The sequence below is a fragment of the Convolutriloba macropyga genome, chromosome 1 (assembly GCF_964194025.1).
Source record: "Convolutriloba macropyga chromosome 1, txConMacr16.3, whole genome shotgun sequence".
Classification (NCBI taxonomy): domain Eukaryota; kingdom Metazoa; phylum Xenacoelomorpha; order Acoela; family Convolutidae; genus Convolutriloba; species Convolutriloba macropyga.
The window spans coordinates 55,439,511-55,459,945 of NC_134468.1; the positions used below are offsets into that span (position 1 = coordinate 55,439,511).

Here is a 20,435-nt window from a genome sequence, read left to right on the forward strand (position 1 = left end):
TAGTAATTTGGTTTCTAATAGTAGCTTTGGTTATACCTTTTAACTTTTTCTCATCTCCTTTAACTGTATTATAACAATATGCTTTAGCTTTAAGGAAGCAGGCTTCTATAATAGTATCATTAGGTAATTCATCCTTCATCTTACCTAACCCATTATTATGTAAAATATCTTTTATCTTATTCATTTCAGTTTCTATATTACTATCTAAAGGAACATTTATGTTTATAAATATACTATCTGTATCTGTGTAATGATAACTACAATCTAACTCTTTCTCAAAGTAATCATATATAGCTTTATACATGAATAGTTTAGCTTTTTCTAATATAACAAATCCAATATAATTAAACTTATCTAATTTAACATTACCTCTTGTTTTATGTACGGCTACTAGATCATCATCAAACTCTACAGAATATTTAAAACCAATATTTTCTACTAATTTAATATATCTATATACATCATTAACTAACTCTACATCTTGTCTATTATATACATTCTCTATTGTTTTTCCATAGAAGGCATTATTGATTAACTTAAAGAATACATCCCCAATTCTTAGCTTTAGCCCCCTTTCTTTTCTTAATATTAAACTCAAAATAAGGCTTTAATCACTCACTCTTACTATACTCTAACTTTTGCTTAATTGTAATATCTTCCAACTTCAAACCACTAGCTAAATACCAATCTAACATCTCACCATCAATTACATAATCTACCTTATCCGTTAACTTTAACATTAACTTCTCATTAGGTTTATATCCTTTCTTTTTATTTACATTTTGATAATCTGTAAACTGTCCAATGTTTGCCCTAGTCTTTTCAGGAAAGAATGGATACTTGTTTGTTTTCTGTTTCAAGTCATCTTTATACTTTATATCAATAGTGTAGATATAACACTTAGTAGAGCTAGAGCTAGTATATACCGGATCACATACTTTAATCTCACCAGTAGGTAAAGCTTGAACCATAGCAGAATGAGTTGAAGTCTAAATATTTTAGATAATTCTCTTTCCCAGTATACTCAGGATCTATACTTTTATTCATACATTTTACATGACAATCACCTAATACTGAAGCTAACCCACCTCTAATACCGTGTTGTATTGTATCATAAATGTCAACTGTATTTTCTTTATAATATTTAAGTCTAACATTAGTATATTTCAATCCACATAACCAAGTTAAACCTGGAGTAGAATATGTATAACAAGGATCTATTTGATAATATTCTGAACACATAGCTCTAAATTTCTCAAATACATCAACTGATAACAATACATCTGTTTTAAGATATAACATCATATAATCCTTTATTGTCTCACATATAGTATCTTTCCAACAATCAATTGCTTGCTTATATTCTTTATCTGTAATACCACTTTGTTTCAACTTAGAATAGAATGCTTCCTTAGGTGGTAATGTTGTTTCATGTAGTTTATCTATACTATCAAACCATTCATATTAGAATATACCTCTACGTCTTTCTAAGCCACATTTATTTAATGTTATACATTCTTCATTACTCAATGTCTTACTTAAAGCATCTAAGCTAAGTGGATGGAAGAACCTAAACAAATCTAAAGCTTTAGCATAACCCATATCAATACTAATATAATTCTCATCAGTTTTAGTTAATACTTTAAGTCTAATCTTCTTTGCTAGTTTAGTTATAAATAGGTGATTATCATAATTAGAAGAATTAAATGCATACATTGGTACAAAATTATTCTTAGCTTGGAGGTTACATTTATTGTGAGCATATCCTCTAAATTTACCATTTAGATGATCATGATCTCTAACGACGTCTTCACCCAAGTTCTCATTACAATAGTAACATCTACTATATAATCGGTGAAACCGCTTCGCGGATGGAGTAATCTTCTTTCAATGGAATATTTATACTAAATATATCTTTAAATAATTTATTATAATGATCTACTCTATCCACAAAGCAATCAACTACTTTATCACCACAGTTACATTCATACTTATCTTCTAATATATCAGGGTAGTCACTTTTTATATATAAACCACAAGCAATAGGAATGTGTTTACCATCTTGTATTATACATTCAAAATCATAATACATAGCAAATGGTACTCTGTTTTTATAATGGAACTTATCAAACTTTAGATATTCATCTTTATGGAATGTTCTTCTACCTATATGTTTCTGTGTATTACATAAAACCAAATGTTTATTTAATGCATCTTCTGTTCTAAATGATACACAACATTTTAGACATGGATAACATTTATGTTTAGGTGATTTTAATAAGAATGATACATCTTTACATAAGAAATAATGATTATCCCAGTATAATATATTACATCCTTTAGGATCATTATGATTAATTAATACAGGATTAATAGTTTTATTTTCATTTAGATTAAATACATTAAATAATACTTTATCTTTATTTAGTTCTTGTATTTTCTTTAAGTGATAATAATCATATGGAGGTGTAACTCCATTTGGTAATTTTATCTCATTAATATTTTCTGGTTTATTATAATTACTAACTCTACTGGGATTATGTGGTGCAGGATGCAGATAAGCAATTAGACACCATAGTAAACATTTATTATCACTATTATGTGTATTAAGTATATATCTAGATGTGAATGGTAACTCAGTATCACATCCACCACTAGGATAAAACCTATGTATATACATTGTACTTTTGATAAATCTTTGCATACTCCATCCAGATTGATTCATTTCCTGTTCCTGCATTCTTGTCTCTAGTTCCCCATTCAATAAATCCAAGTCATGTGCACCATTATATTGCCTAGTCTTTAACCTAAAGGTGAATTCGTTTTCTTCTAACTTATCATCCGTAGGTTTTGTATACTTAACTACATCAAAGGTGTTAAACTTAATATGGGGATGTATGTTATGCAATGACTCCAGTATATTCAAGAATTTAGGATCTTCATAATTACTACTAGTTATTATTATTTGATTATGCTTCATGTTATGATCTAATCCTAACTCACTAACTTTATCTCTCCACTTCTTATCAACAAGTTTTTTCTGTTTAACATTTTCTTTATGTTCTTCTGATTCATTGTGTTCATTTTTCTTGTCATATCTGGTATTACATATATTGCAATAATTTGAAGCATCCATAGTTATATCCTTATCAGTGAAACTGCTTTGCAGATTGGTGTAACCACTTTGTGAATCCTTATCCTTATCCTTTCCCTCTACATTATCTAGATGCATCTTTATCTTTGTTTTCAAATGTTGATCCACACTATATTGACTTAGAGAAGTCTTACATATTACACAATCAAACTTACTCCCGTTCTTTACTATTTCCCCATCAACTAGTCTAACATTGTTCCTAAGTTTTAATGTTGTCTTATGATTATTATAAGCGGTATTATTATCAAGATACATATCACAACTATCACAAAACTTTATTCCTGCTTCAGGATACTGCTCATCTAACTTTTTTTCTATAACTTTATTAGTAATTTTTATTCCCTCATCCTTAGCTTCCTCAATAATTTTATTTCTATTATATGGTCGTGCATTCTTTTTATGTTTAAGTGATTGAATATGTCTGTTATAATTCTTTAGAGTTAATTCTTCATTACATTCTTCGCACTTAAACTTATTTGTTTTAGGCTTTTGGACATATACAAAATCATCAGATGAAGATGATTCTCTATTTGAGTCGAAATCTGAATCCTTATCCTTATCAGAACCTAAATCCTTATCAGAATCTACATCCTTATCCTTATCAGAACCTAAATCCTTATCCTTATCAGAACCTAAATCCTTATCTAAATCCGGATAATATTTTGCTTCAACCTTTCGCAATGACTCACGCATATCTTGTTCTCGTTGTTTTAATTTACTAACCTGTTTATCATGCGACTCTTTTATTTCTTCATTTATTTGATTAAACCTTCTGATTGATTCTAAAGATTTTTCTAATTCTATCTTTTGTCTTTCCTTATCTATTGGTTTGATCTCTTCCCTTGGTTTGTTTTTATTTTTCAACATTTGGACCGCAATGCTAGTAGAACTAGATGGAGCTTGTCCATGAGATTGAGCTTGCTCACTTTGAGACTGGACTTGACCTCTTCCAGTTAGAATGTTACCGTTGTTTTCCTGCACATTCATTTTTTTATGCCAAATTTTGAAATGATATTATTTATATACCTTTTCAATACTATAAAAATGATTAGTACCAAATGTGATAAATGTAAAAATAAAGCTTGGTGTTAGAGTTGTGATGAATGCCAAAGTAAACCTTTATCATGTTTTGTATGTGGTAAAATTATAACATATAGAGAAAAACATAATCATATGAGTAAGCATTATAATGATCCAGATCAATATTTAGTATGTAAAAAGTGCAATGTAAATAAACATATCGCTCACTATAGATTCAAACATTACACTTTTAGGATATGCTTATATCTCAATAGATACAGATTTGGTCTCACTAAAGAAAAATTTAAAGAACATGCAAAGAAATATAATATCCATGAAGCGGTTCAACGGAGTTGTTTGGTTAACCACGAGAGAAGCTCGTTTGCAAATTCACCGATAGGGAAACATCTCCGAAGCAGGTTCCCTGATGGGCGAAGCCCTATCTGCGAAGCAGTTCCCTCTGATTGAGGTCTATTTCATTCTGAAGTTTAGTACAATAAAACGTTATTTTTATTTCTTATATAATGATTTATCTATGGTAAACCAAGAAGTTTGGGAATGGGCTAAGCCTTCGTTTCACCAACCAAAGATTTCGTCGCCTCCCTGATTATTTAACTATAAAAAATGGCTAAGCTAGACAAACTTATAGAATTAAACAGTCTAGAAAAACAAAACAGAAGAAATAGATTAGAAGATAAATTAAAACAACAAGAATATTATGGTGAAATAGAAGAGTTATTTGATCCTTTAATTAAAACACTAAATTCAAACAATGAACACAATCTAGCATTAAGTGAACAAACATTAAGAGCAATAGATTGGCAAAATCAAGAGTTAGATAAACAAACTAAGATGATAGAGCAAACTAGAAATAGGGCATTAATGAAGCCCGATTTGTCCAATGAAGCAGTGGAGGAAACTCAAGATATAGCACCAGTTTATGTTGATACAAAAACAGCTAAACTTCTTCATGACATGGGGGCTCAAACTAATCCTCAATTAAAATTAAATCTTGTAAGTTTGCCAACTAGAAGATATAAAATGAATGATGTTGATATAACCCTAGAACAGGGTGCGTTTTTAGTTAAAGATAATATATATGAATTTTCAGATGGATTTATTAACTTTCTTACTAAATCAAATGTAACATATGATGATAATATTGAGGAAGATGAAAACAAAATTAAAAAGTTTTTAAAGGATATTAGATATGATTTAGGAAAAGGGGATAAGAAAAGCGCTAGATATAGAACAATAAAACGCATAATGGGGGTAAAAGATGATATATATGGTAGAGGATTAAATAGCAACCCAGATCCAAATAATTTAATAGAAAGATTAGAATTATTAATACTAGAAACAAAAGCTGGTCATGATGGATTATATGATGAAATGCTAGATATATCTAAGCAATTATTATCTATGAATATTATTAATCAAGAGCTGTTAGATAATTTTGTTTTTAACTATGGTAAATAAATAATGATGGAAAAACAACAACAACAGCAACAACAACTATTAGCTAAAGAAGTATTCAGTCCTCAAATAACAAAGTTTAAAAGAGAAAGAATAATACTACAATATAAAAATGAAACATGGTCAGCTGATTTAATTGATAAGTCATCTCTAAGTAAATACAATAATAGTTTTAAGTTTAAATTAACTGTTATTGATATATTCACCAAATATGCATGGGCTATTCCATTGAAGAATAAATCTGAATTATCTATAACTAATGGTTTTAAAATAGTATTTGGTGAAAGTCCACAGGGTGGCTCTGAAAGTAGAAAACCAGAAAAGTTATGGGTAGATAGAGGTAGTGAGTTTTACAAAAAAAACATTTAAATCTTTACTTAAAGAATATGAAATAAAACTATATTCTACTTATAGTGATTTAAAGGCTGTATTCATAGAGAAATTTAATAGAACATTATTACACATAATAAATAAACCTATGTTCATCAATGGCGATGGTAATTGGGTAAATATATTAAATGATGCTGTAGTAACATATAACAATAACATTCAATCAACAATTAATATGACATCAGTTGACGCTTCTAATAATCCTGATAAAGTTAAATACACTTTTAGTTTTAAGAATATTAAACCTAAACTTAAAGTTGGTGATTATGTTAGAAATGCAGATAAACATAATATCTTCTCTAAGGGATACACTTCTAATTGGAATAGAGAATTGTTTAAAGTTATTGAAGTTCTGAAAACACAACCACCAACATTTAAAGTAGAAGATATTAATGGTGAGATAATAGAATGTAAATATTACAAACAGGAATTATTAAAATCCGAGTTTGATTTTGAATCTAATAATAAAGTTTTAGAATCATTAGACATAATTCTTACTGTAAATAAATACAAAGATGACAAGAAATAGATTTAACCAAGCGAAACATCAATGGCGAAGCATGACCGGAGGTCCATCGGGGAACCCACTTCTCGGATCAACATCAACAAACAATTTAACACTAAGTAAGGCTCGTGGGTTATTCCTAGAAGATAATGATATTGATATGAAGGATACCTATAGAATTACAAATGTTCATCCTCCAATAGATGAAAAAGATGTTGTTAATAAAGTGTATTGTGACAATAACTTATTATTCTCTTCTAATAAAATAGACATTTTACGTAGAAACATAACTGAACTAAGAAAAGGCGAATTTGATAAAGTCACAACTAAAACATTACAACTAAATGAAACACAAGTTAATGATGAACTAATTAATGAGTTTTTTGAATCAACAAATGAAGTCACAAATACTGTTAAGTTTTGTAATAAAGTTGCTGCTGATACTATCTCTAAATAAAATCAATTAAAACAAGAATTTGATAATAATAAGTTTAATCAGAATATCACTAACATACAACTAGATGAAATGTTTACTACTGGGCTAAAAGAATTTAAAGAAGTTAATAAAAAGACTAATTCTTTTATAGATGAAGTCCTTTTAAAGAATAAAAGGACAATAGTTCAATATATAATTGCTATACTTTTACGAAGTACGTTACTTGATAATAAAGAACAAGAAAGTCTAGAGAAGCGTCATGGTTTTAAATCTTCTTGTTTAAAACCATGACGCTTCTCTAGACTTTCTTGTTCTTAACGAAAGTTCTTAAGATATAACGAAAGAAATAGAAAGAATTTTTACTAATTAAAATAACCGAAACTGACTAACCCAACAGCACCGAGTGAGAGATTACTATATCCCAACCTGTCAACCGTTAATGAACAATACATAAACGAAAAGATTCAAGCTAATAATAAATTTAACAACAATATTAACATTATTACAGATATAAGAAATTATTATGAAACTGAAACTAATAACTATAATAAGAAGTTAAGTAGATATATGAATTATATTAACGTAGCAGAGATAACAGAAATAGTATTATCATCTATATTAACAACTACAACATCAACATCAGTTGCATTAACAGGTATAGGATTAACTTATTCTATACCAACAGCTTTTGCTACAGCAACTGGTTGTGGTTCATTATCAAAAACAATTAATACTAAAGTTAGAAATAAAATTATAAAGTATTCACAAATGTATATTTTAAGTGAACAGTTTAGTGATAAGTTTAAAAGACTATATACTAAATCAATGAATGATAATAAAATAGATAATGATGAATATAATGAATTAGTCAAGGTATATGAAGAATATAAGAAGAACAAGAAAGACAAGCTGAGTATTTTTTTAAACTAAAGTTGTTAGTGTTTAGTTATAATAATGTATTTAGTAATAATAATTTTAGTATTAATATTTATCGATAATCATAAACATAATGTAAATATAATCATAATCATAATCATAAATATAAAATAATCATAATCATAAACATAAATGTAAACATAATCATAAATTTAATCAAGACTATAATCAAATAATTGTCTCTTCTTAGTACCTAAGTATAGCCCTCTTCCATTTTGTACTACCTTTATACCTTCACCCGTAGTTGAAAATTTAATTTAATCAGGTGTAGCCGCTAGAGCTGGTCTAGGGTTTCTACTTGCAGCTGCACTTCCTATTTTACTTGCTATTTCTAATGCTCTTACTGGATTATTAGCAACTTTCTTTCCAAAGTTAACCGTAGCTCTACCAACACTTTTGAAGAAATCTTTCAATCCCTCTGCTTCTATTGTTGCATCAGATACTGTCATTGATTTATTCCTTCTACATTTAGTGCAGGATCCTCGTAACATCTTAGTACCTTTTGAAGTAATAGCTCCACTTATATTATTAGTACCACTACAGTGTCTGCCACCAACACAATATGAAACAGTTTTGAACTTGTTTAAAAGACTCATTTCTATATATAAAAAATAATGGAAGTTAAAAGGTATAATCCCTTTGTTGTTATTAAGCCTAAGTCTAAGCCCAAGGTTAGGCCCAAGGCTAAGATTAAGCTTGAAGCTGGAGGCTTATCTCTAGAGAATAAAAAGAAACTAGACATTATTTATGCTAGGGGTTTTGTTAAGATAAGTAAGAAATAGTTATCAGGAACTGCTTGGCTTGCCACGGACAAAGTCCGTTGGCAGATAATTATAATTATGATATAATATCAACCATCTTATTACCATCACTATTCACACTAATAACCTTTCTAGTTAATACTAATGCATGACATATAACATCAGCAACTGCAGCACTAAATTTAAAATTAAGTTGTATTGGTTGTGGACCTATATGATCACTTTGATATCTAGTATCAAATACATCATCATCTCTTTAAAAGCCTCATTATAATTATAAGTACCATAATTAATATTCATTGTATCCTCAGGATAAAACTCGCTACCAATCTTACAATAACATTCAGTAACATTCATTATATGAAATGTACTTGCATCATGAGTTTGTTCATTAACATTATTATTTTCAAAACCAACTATTATATATTGTGGTCTTTCCATACCACTTTCCATACCTAGATCAAACAAGAAGTTAGCAGCATTGGGTACATTCTTATAAAATGTCTTTCTTTCATAATAACTAAAGTCTACATTATTCTTTTTATTTAATCCTTTCTGTACAATAATTCTATTATCATTACTAGGATCAATACTAGGTACACACCATGATATATCTCTAATTTCTATATTAGCATCATTATCAACTGCACCAGGATTAGCATTAACTCTATATAGAGCTCTATCATTATTATTTCTTTTTAATATTAGTTTAAATCCTAAACCATATATAATCTTTTCTAAATCATTTACGAAACCTAATAGAACACTCATCTTAATCATCATATACATATGACCTCGTTGTGCAGCAATATGGTCACCTTTAAGTTGACTATCTCTATTACCCTGATTTCTAACAAATCCACTCTCATATTCATCATCAGTACTAGTTAATAACTTATACATCAATAGATTAGGATGACAATGATCTATATATTCAATATACTCCTACCACCACTAGTTTCAAGCTTAATTGAACTAAACAATGCCATCATACCATAATTAACTAACCTAATATTAGCATCATTAGCAAATACACCACCAGCATCATCTGATACAACAAACTCTATCTCTAGATATGAATCATGCAAATTTAAATGATTCTCTTCTCTATTGAGGATGATATTAATGTTAGTATTGATTGTATTCATTGTTGCCAGATTTTTTGGTTTATACTTTATAATCTTACTTTTGTGTATATCATTATTATAACCATAAGTGTTATCCAAATTAAAATCCATTTTTATTAGATAAAAAATGACAGACAATTTAATCTTAAGGGAACTACAAAATATACATGAAGCTTTAACTAAAACTAAAGAAGAGCATACACTTAACTTTAGAATGATAAAACCAACAGAAAAGTATAACTTTAGTGAACCTATACTTAACTCATCAAAATTATGTTTAATTAGATTATCTGTTTATAATTCGGTATTTAATGTGAATAGAAGGAACAATCAATTCATATATGATATCAAGGGTGAAACATGGTCAGATACCCGTATTTTAGCTATTATACCAGGAGCATATGAATTATTCGAAATAGCAGAATTAATAAAAGAAGAAACTAATGGTAATGTTATAATAGAATCTTATAAGAATACAATGAAAAGTTTAATGGAAGTAAAACAAGGTGCAATTAGCTTTGATACAGAAAATTCAATAGCCTCATTACTAGGATTTAGAAAAATAGTTTATAAAAAAAGGTAAATATAAATCTCCGAAAATTGTTGATATAATGGGTTTTAGTACTATTAACCTTCATTGTAATGTGATATCTGGTGTTAAAGATAATGGGAATAACACAGACATACTATATACTTTTACTCTAACAGAACCACCAGGCTATCTAATAAATATTATACCGACTAATATCTTATATCAAAATGCAACTAAAGATAGAATAGAATATATAGAGTTTCACATTAAAGATGAGCATGGAAGACCTATAGACTTTAATGGTGATGTATTAAGTTTTACTTTGCATTTGATTTAGAATATATTTATCTGCGAAGCAGGTTCCCTGATAGATATAGACTTAGTCATGGTCGGAAGCAGTTCCTGATAACCATAGACTTAGACTTACAATTACACTTTACTTAGACTTATCTGCGAAGCAGTTTCCCTGATACTCATACTTTTACTTATGGGTCTTCGACCATCCGTCTAACGGTTTCACTGATGCTTCACCATACTTAATTATAAAAACTCTCCGATCCCAATTAATTCTTAGTTTACCATTAATATTTTTATTTTTACTTATATCAATGACAATGTAATTATAAGGCTCTTTCCATACCTTATTACATATATTAGCAAAATCATTATAACTAAGTTCAACATTATTAAAGAAATCTTGATATATAGATATGAGGACTTTACCTCTTTGTTCAAATAAAATAAATAGATTACAGTTCTCTCTAACACTCTGCCTATCCAGAGAGAACAGGTTTTGATTAAGATATATCATATTGCAATTATTATGTCTACCTCTACAAAAGTATTCATTAATGACCGGTTCTTTGGCTCTAACATCATCGAATATCATTAGTTTCTTTAAGTCTTTGGGTAGTTTATCAGGAGATGGTAAATCTTTTATATCTTTAATAAATTCTATAATTGCTTTTGGGTTTATTCTTTCTAATCCATTGTATTGATCACCAGTAAGTCCAATGATGTATAGCTTATCAAAATATATACTAGCTAGAATTAGTTTTTTTTTAATAAGAATGTCTTACCACATTCACTAGGACCAGATATTATACATCTAAAGTTATCTGAGAATGTGGCTTCAGTAATTATATCATCATCATTTAGCCATGATTGTAGATCTTCATTTATATTTAAAGAGATATTGTTAGTAGGACTATTGTTATTAGGTTTACCCTTTTGATAGGACTTCGTCCATGCTTCGCCATGGGGCTTGGCTTGCCATGTTTCACCATGGTTTTCATCAAATAGATCTGCCAAGCAGGTTCCCTGATATATAAAATTATCATTATCTTTATCATTATCATTCATTTTTATTATCATTATCATTAACATTATCATTATCATTAACATTATCATTATCTTTAACATTATCATTATCTTTATCAATAACTTTATCTTTAACACTATCATTAACATTATCATTAATATTATCGTTATTAGCAAAGCTACTTCGTAGATCATTAACATTATCATTAGCATTATCATTATCATTAACAATATCTTTATCATTATCATTATCCATAACATTATCATTAATATTATCATTATCATTAACATTATTAGCAAAGCTACTTCGTAGATCATTAACATTATCATTAGCATTATCATTATCATTAACAATATCTTTATCATTATCATTATCATTAACATTATCATTAACATTTTCATTATCATTAACATTATCATTATCATTAACATTAACTTTATCGCTAACATTATCATTATCATTAACATTATCATTAACATTACAACCTAAACAAAAACACTCATTATATCTTCCTGGATATTTACATTGATTAACTAGAATATTTAAAGAACTTTTAATTCTAATTCCTCTATCAATAAGATAGATCATATATAAACAATAAGCCCCACAATAAGATTCATCATATTGTTGTATTATCTCATTAGAGCCTAGGTCAACATATTCTTCTAAAAATAATGGTGGGGTTTCTACACCAAAACTATCAAAGTAATACACAGGACCACCTTCTCTTCTTATAACTAAAACCCAATGTGTACCTTCAGTTGGGTGTAGATTGACAATAATGTTGAAGTTAGGTTCATAGATCTGCGAAGCAGGTTCCCTGATTGTTTCAGGACTTTGATCTCTCATTACTATTTCAATTGGTGTTAGACTTATATCTTTACCTATATCTTTTATTCTGATATCACTCTTAGCATTATTATCAATATTAAATTTATTATTGAATTCCTCAAAAGTTAGGATAAGCATTTTTATATAATAAATTTTATATATAAAAATGGATAAAGGCGGTATATTTTTTTTATTATTATTATAATTGGAATTTGTTATATAATATATGATTCAATACCAAGTAAATATACAAAACTAGAAGAAAGCTTTGGTGGATTTATGAATAGGAGTCTAGTTAGATTTGAATATGAAAAGTCACCATTACATACTATTGTTTATGGTGGAACTGGTACAGGGAAAACATATTTTATTAGACAATACTTAAAATTATACTCAGTCCAAAACCAAGACCAAAACGAATACTAAGCTAAAAATGTAGTTATAGTGTGTAAAGATGACAGAGACTGGATAGATCCTGAGTCTAATAAGTTTTATACTGGGTTTAATAAATGTGATATAAATATGATCACAAAAAATAATATGCATATATTTCAAAATTGTGTAATAGTACTTGATGATATGGGTGATAGGTTAAATAAGCATATAGCTTATTATTTTACTGAAGGTAGACATTATAATATTCAAATGATTGTAATGTGTCATAAACCAGCTCAAGTAATTAATACGGCAAGAATGAGTTGTGATACTATTTATTTAACAACTTATAATGGACCTGATCTATTTAAAAACTTCACTGAGATATATAAATGTGGACATGACTTTAGTAAAATAATTAGTGAGTTAAATAGTAACCATTTCAATCGTACAGATGGAATGACAGATGAACTTCGTTATGGTATAATTAAATATAATAGGAAGGAAAATACTTTTATTGTTATTAATAGTAATAGAAAAATGATATATGATTCAAGAGTTGGTTTCCTTGATTTAAAAGCTCTTAGTTTAAAAGGTGAATTAGAAAGAGAAGATATAAATAAACTTATAGCATATATGAAACCACTCATGATAAATGCAACAGATAGAAATGTTATTAATCACGATAACTATATATTCTATTTTAATGAACTTCTTAAATTAAATAATATTAAAATACAGAATGATGTTTTAACTAAAGAAATGATTATGGGAAAGGGTATAAAAAGTTTATCAACAATTGGGTGAATTATAAGCTCAGGTTTTATTATATTTAGTTATATTTATCCTGATATAATGACAAGAAATGCTGGGAGTGTAGCAATGGGAGCAAGCACAATGTTGAGTAGAGTAAATACATTGGTTAATGTTGGATATGGAGAAGAGTTGGATAATGATCTGCGAACGGAGAAGTCCGTGGCAAGCCAAGTAGCTTTGCTGATAGTGAAACAAGGGCAAAGCCCAATCTGCGAAGCAGTTTGGTAAACCACGAACAAAGTTCGTTCACTGATCTACGAAATGCAATACAAGAAGAATATAAAAACGACGAGGATGGGACTTTAAATAGAAAGGGAGGAAAGACTTTTAACCAGACTATATGGAAATAATGAAGAATTTAGAGGAGAGATTATCAATTTTGTTAGAGATAAAAAAGAATTAGACCTCGAATTGATTTTGGATAAGAGATGTGAAACTAATACACTCAATACTTTAGAAAATAAATATTTAGCAGAGTGTATCACATCTAAAGATAATACTAAAGATTTATTTGAAATCATGGTTAAATATTACCCCGCGAAATGATAAGGTAAATATTAAAGTGTACCCTAGTATGAATGCTTTTAAAATGTTTGGAGTGTAACTATAAATATGGAAACATTGCTGTTTTAAAATATCATTATGAATCATGTCATAAAGATAAAACTGATAAATGTATGTGTGGTAATAAAATACTAAGTGGTATTTGTGCTAATAGTTTTTCTCCATGGGGTTGTTCTTTAAAAAATGAATCTAGTTCTAGCTCTAGGTCTAGTTCTGGTTCTGGTTCTAGTTCTATCTATGACTCTAACTCAGATCCTAACCCTAACCCTAACCTTAACCCTAACCTCAACCCCAACCCTAACCTTAACCCTAACTTTAACCCAGAAGTCTTAATTAGAAGTTGTAATAAATGTAATTATGTAAAACCACTAACTGGTTTTGATGAGAGTAAGTATACATGTAGAAGTTGTACTTCAGCTAAAGTTAATTGTCCATATTGCGCTTCTGTTGTGAGATATGATGGGATGCGGGCTCATGTAAAGAAACAACATCCAGATGTAGAATTAACTAGAGGATTTAGTAGAAGCTTATTAGATAAAAGACAAACTCCTAGAGCTGTATGTCCTTTAGTTATTGTCCAAACAGAGGAAAGTTGTTGGTGTAACAAGACCGAAGGTCCTTCGTGTAAATATTATAATTTTGTATCATTTCTTTTTAATAATTGGTTAAATATAGAAAAAGTAAAAGAAAATATAAATTTATTGAAGAGTATAGATAATTTGAAATAAAAGTATAAAAAAATAAAAAAAACATCAAAAAAGAGTGATTCGCTCTTAAAGAGTGAAAAAGAGCGATCTCCCTACTCAGGAATCACCCCGAAAAGAGTGAATCGCTCTTAAAGAGTGATTCGCAAAATAATAGCAAAATTTAAAAAAATTTTAAAAGAGTTTAGCTGGTTTTTTATTCAAGTTATCCACAAAGTGGTTACATCAATTTTCGCAAGTTGGTTTTACGTGCTTGTTACACGGTCTCACTAGTTTTATACTAGTATCTGGGATACGTCCACTGGAGTCAGTGGGGATCTGCGAAGCAGTTTCACTGATAGAACCCGAACTATCCGTCTGATAATGGACAATTACCAGCTTAACTCTGTACTAGTGGCTTGCACTAAGTGAGACAAGAAATGATAGATTTTAAATATAAAAGAAGTGAATATAGAGTAGTGGATATAGAAAGGGAATTAGAGTAATGTGTATATGGTGACCGTATCGCGACTCTATGTTGCGGAGGTCACCATCTACACATTACTGCATTACTGTTTGATAGCGTTTTCGTTCTACTTAAATGTTCACTTATTTCACCTTTGCTGTTTGAATTTCTTAACTCACTGTAGAACCTGAATGGAGTTTTTACGAGCTCAGCGGATTAGTCTAATTGTGCTCACTTGTTAGACGAACATGACTTTTATGGCCGTTAGTTTGGTAGCTCGTCAATATTTATGTCATTATTGGACAGTTGAGTTATTAGATATTTTGCTATTGGACACTTTTATGTATAGCTTTAAACTAAGTTCAAAGGACTGCTTCTTTTCTGACACTCGTGGTCGATTGGTTCTATCGGCTTTCCTTGTTTCAATCTCTTCATAGCACAATACACCAAAAAATCATTTGTACGTGAAAAGTGCACATCAAATAGAATTGTACGTATTACATTTTTGAAATAGTTCTCAATTTATATCTTTGCCTTTTCCTCTTCCCGTTTCAATCCCAATGGCACTCAAGGGTAGAGATCGCAAAACGTGTGCTATGATGTTCTTGTTACTGCTATCTCCCTTCCAAAATGGTCTTTGGAGGTCATTTTCTGAATTTAGCATTTTACAATAAAATTAATGACAGTATTAGATAAAATTCCGTATATTTTTTATTCCGCTTGAGCCCTAGCAAATTGATTTTACTGTTTCTGATTCTAATTATGCGTGTAATGGATTGTTTGGCAAATTTTATTATATAGTTACCAAGGAGGCTCGATAATGTGCGTAAGCACATAATGTTCCGACCCCGCTCATCCACATTCTTGACTTGATTGGCTAACAAATGATGGAAGAGATAGAAAACGGTCAAAAACAAACATTGATGAATTAATCAATAATGGAATGAAACTATGCCACGTTGAGGGCCGCTGAAACTTGTTAATAGGCTGATCATAAAAATCAGATAGCAAACGTTAATTACGACCAAAACTCGATGACTATATTACAAAAATTGATAACAAAAGTAAACTCGCATCAGATAAAACCTAAACAAAACAAATAAATCTATACTTCATTAGAAAAGATATGGGACGTGCCCTCAATCGACTGGGTAATAGATCAACAAAAAGAGCAAAAGGTGCGAAGTTCAAAAATACGTTTGTGTTTTTGAAAACAAATTATTTCAAAGTTTTTGTTATTAGATATTAACTGAAATCACTAAAATGTTAATATAAATCTCAATAGGGAGCAATTGACACCTGCCATTATCCAATGTACGTCATACGACCACAAAAAGGACAAATATCGGCAAAATTAAAAAGTTCATATCAATTTTGATCGAAATTGGCATTGAAGCCGTTAAAACCATAAACTTCTCACTATGAGCGTTAAAAATGTTCAACTGCGCAATTTTTCGAAGGAAATGGGATCTAGTATTAATGGTATAATTTAAAGAGAAAACAAATATATAAACATCTAAAAAATTTAATGATATATTGTATTAACAGTAGTAAAAAAGCCGAGAAACAAATAGTTGAATTTAAACCGGCCTAAACGTTAACTGGTAGCTCACTGTTAATGGTTTGTTACCTGACTTTACAGAGACTAAGCTACAATTCGACTGAAAAAAAATGAAAATAGCGAAGCTCAAAAATACAACTGCTTTTGAAAACAACTGTTTTCAAAAGTCATAACAGACATGAGATTTCAACAAAAAGAAATGGGTTAAGTTGCAACACCTCTTGAAGCCAATTGGCCCTGCTCTTAATGAGACTAAGTCTCGAGACTACAAAATAACAACAAATACAGGCGGGAGCCAAAACTCCACACATATTTTTTGACACCAGTGTTCAAGGCACTATATATGAGAGGTTATCTGCAAGAACTGTAGATCATTACTTGCTTCTCATGTGAACATCAACAGGTCTGCCTTATAAAAGGACTACAGGGAAATGACAGCGAAAAGAAATCCAAAAACTGAACAGTATAGAAATCTCAAATTTTTTTCGATAATAGTTGGTCGAATCCATCAGTCAAAAAATATAACTAACAGAAAAAAATCTGAATCAACAAAAGTATATAAGACTTCTTTTTAGTGAGATTGAGTTATAAGGTGACGAAAATGAGTGCAAAAAGGAGAAAATCTTTTTATAAGTTATTTTGAAAGTTGAAAACACTTAGCTTTGAACTGCAATGTTTAATGGAAGCAAATGAGACAAATCACTATTAGGTACATGCAGTACAACAAAAAGAAGGAAAATACAGCCAAAAAAGTACTATTTTTTGCTAGAAAAATCTGTCTCAGCCCAGAAGCTTAAAATATTCAACTCTTGACTTATTCAGATACGTCTGTTTTTCTTCGATGTTCTTTTGTTTGCCAACTATGCTTTCTTCCAATTGGACCTGTCAATAAGGTGGTAGTTCGACAAGGAAACAAAATTAACTTATAAATAGTGCAATTATGCTCAAAACTAAAATAAAATTGAAAACTCGTATCAAAACCAAGAAACCATTAGTTATATATAAAAGCGTTCAATTTTTAACTCACAGGTAATGTGTGTCTGCCTGTTGTTACTGAGAGTACGTCAGAAGTTGACAGAAATAAGCTGAAATAATGGCAGAGTTCAATTCACCGACATTTTCTTTAAACAATTTCACCGACATACTTTTAAACCAGTCATATTCAATCAGTCAATTCAATCAGTCATAGAGACATTAGATAATAACTGAAAGCATTTTTAGGCTTACTTTTACCTCTTAAAAGAGCCAATTGGATCTTTAATTGGCGAGACTCAGTCATTGGACTGCAAAGAGCTTTACAAATGAGAGCAAAACATAAGAAGTCCATAAAATTTTACGGAAACAATTGGTCAGAGCCATAAGAACCATGAGCTGAACTCTGAAACCATAATATATGATTGTTGGCCTCGTTTTTTTTGTAATTAGTATGTGTCAACAATTGAACCCTGATTTGACATTCTTCTCATTAATTTACATAAAACCTATAAATGCGGAAATATTTCGAAAAAAATTCGTGCCCCATTAATATCTATTTTTTTGGCATATGGATCCATGGTGAGATCAAGATCAGCCCTGATATTGCTGCGCGCCTGCGAAAACACTCAATTGTTCCATTGCTTGCGAAAGAGGTCAGTTTTTAAACAAAATTTTTCAGTAGATTTAAAATAAATAATGCATTTTGTATAATTATCGAGTTTAAATTTGCAAAAAGAACTTGCAAAACTATAATTCTGGAAGACTCTTATTGCCCGTGGGAGCACAACTAGCTCTCTTTTTGATCTTAGGAAGAATATGACTTCAGGTTTAAGATGTCTATTTCCGGCAGATTTAAAGAAATTGGGCTAAAAAACATTATTCCCGTTTTTAACGAAAAAAGTGACTTTTGAGAAATTTAGCATAAATTTGGGCAGGAAAACTCGGAGCGAACAGTTCAGCAACTCTCCTCTATCTGTAAAGATAAAATCAATCCCGTTAACAATTTCAACATTATTGTTATAGCAAAATTGACGAAATTTTGGTCAAAAATGCGGAAAATGTGAATAAAACAACGGAATATCGTCTCTGGTTCACAAAACTTTAAGCCTCGATAACTCCCTGTAAAAAGCAAAAATCAAAAAAATCTTTTAATTTCCATATTCTACACTGGACGGGCTTTCTTATTATACCACTCACAACTCTCTATCTCTACGATGATTATATCGATCGGCCAAAATTGACTGAACAAAAAAAACCCATTTGAGTATATAGTTCCCCCCCCCCCCACTAAAGTGAGTCGGAACAGTTAATAATATGTATGCGATTTAGGAATTACAGGAGCAGTAGATTTCCCTTTACTGGAGGGCCATTATTTAAACACATTCCTAGGAGACATAAAATGAGTTCAAGGGCTCAATTGTAACAATGTCTTTTGACACGTTTTGCTGTTCAATTTTTCTTTCAATACTGCTGCCGACAGTTTATATATGGACTACTTGGTGGCTCTGTTTTGGTTCTAATTTCTATACTGTAGTTTACCTAATATGTCTACTTCAGGTTGGCAACGATCCCAATGGCCTGGAGACTTTGAAGAATTTCGTGGAACACGTAGTAGAAAAGAGTAAGTTTCATTGTTATACATGATTTGAGGCTGCTCTTTTAAACAATATGTTAATGGTTTATTTTTAGCGTGCGACATCAAGCCCGTTATATATTACTTGAAAGCTGCGAAAACTATTATTGGTCACACAAAAATGATGGCATACTTGGAGGTTCGATTCACTCTAATGAAACAACTTCAATTATATCGTGCTATTGAAATTTATTCTGATTAGTCAACAAATCTCAAATCACTGGTTATTTGGGCCATAATCTTTGGTGGGCTGTGCAATGGCCTCTCAGTGGTCACCCCTCTAACCACGCCCCGTCTTAATCTATCTGATAAAAAGGTGCCCTGTATTTCTTCGCTTACGAAATAACAGTTTAAATTCGCTAAATGCAGCTCCAGAATATGGCTGAACTACTCTTCTGTTGTCAGCTATGCACCCTGTTGGTCAATGCGGTGGCCACCATTGTATGTGTATATACTGGCGCACCTAATTTTTGGCAAGCTTTTTCCATGGGCTTCATTGTATAGCTAAATTTTCCTAGCCAACTTCTAGCACTCGCCTATTTGTAGCTTGAACTGTAGCTTTGAAAAAGCAGGTCTTTAGGTCAGTTTTTTCTTACCAGAATACTGTTCTGTTCAGGTTGTAGATTGCAGCTGGAAGTCTGTTGAATGGGTGGTGTGAATTTCCATCATGTGAGTCGGTGACTTGTGTCGTCAATAAGTGATAACAGTTGTTCGTTTGTGTGATCAGTGAAGTTTCATTTACATGGTTTTCTGGCCAGTAACGTCTTGTGCATGCCAGTTGCCTCTCACTGTCCTGTAGTGAGAGTGTTGATCCCAACTCAAGAGAGCTGTGTAGTATGTGCATCGGCTCGGTGGTACAAAGAGATTTCTATT

At 30.3% G+C, this 20,435-nt stretch overlaps 1 protein-coding gene across 1 annotated transcript in view; it reads left to right on the plus strand.

Annotated features, from left to right (window-relative positions):
- The window catches only part of LOC142349814 (ribokinase-like), a 60,240-nt gene that overhangs the window by 15,594 nt on the left and 24,211 nt on the right, over positions 1-20,435 (plus strand). Inside the window, exon 3 of the mRNA XM_075401601.1 lies at positions 19,487-19,550. Within this exon, the coding sequence (XP_075257716.1) occupies positions 19,487-19,550 (64 nt within the window). The remainder of the gene's footprint in view (positions 1-19,486; positions 19,551-20,435) is intronic.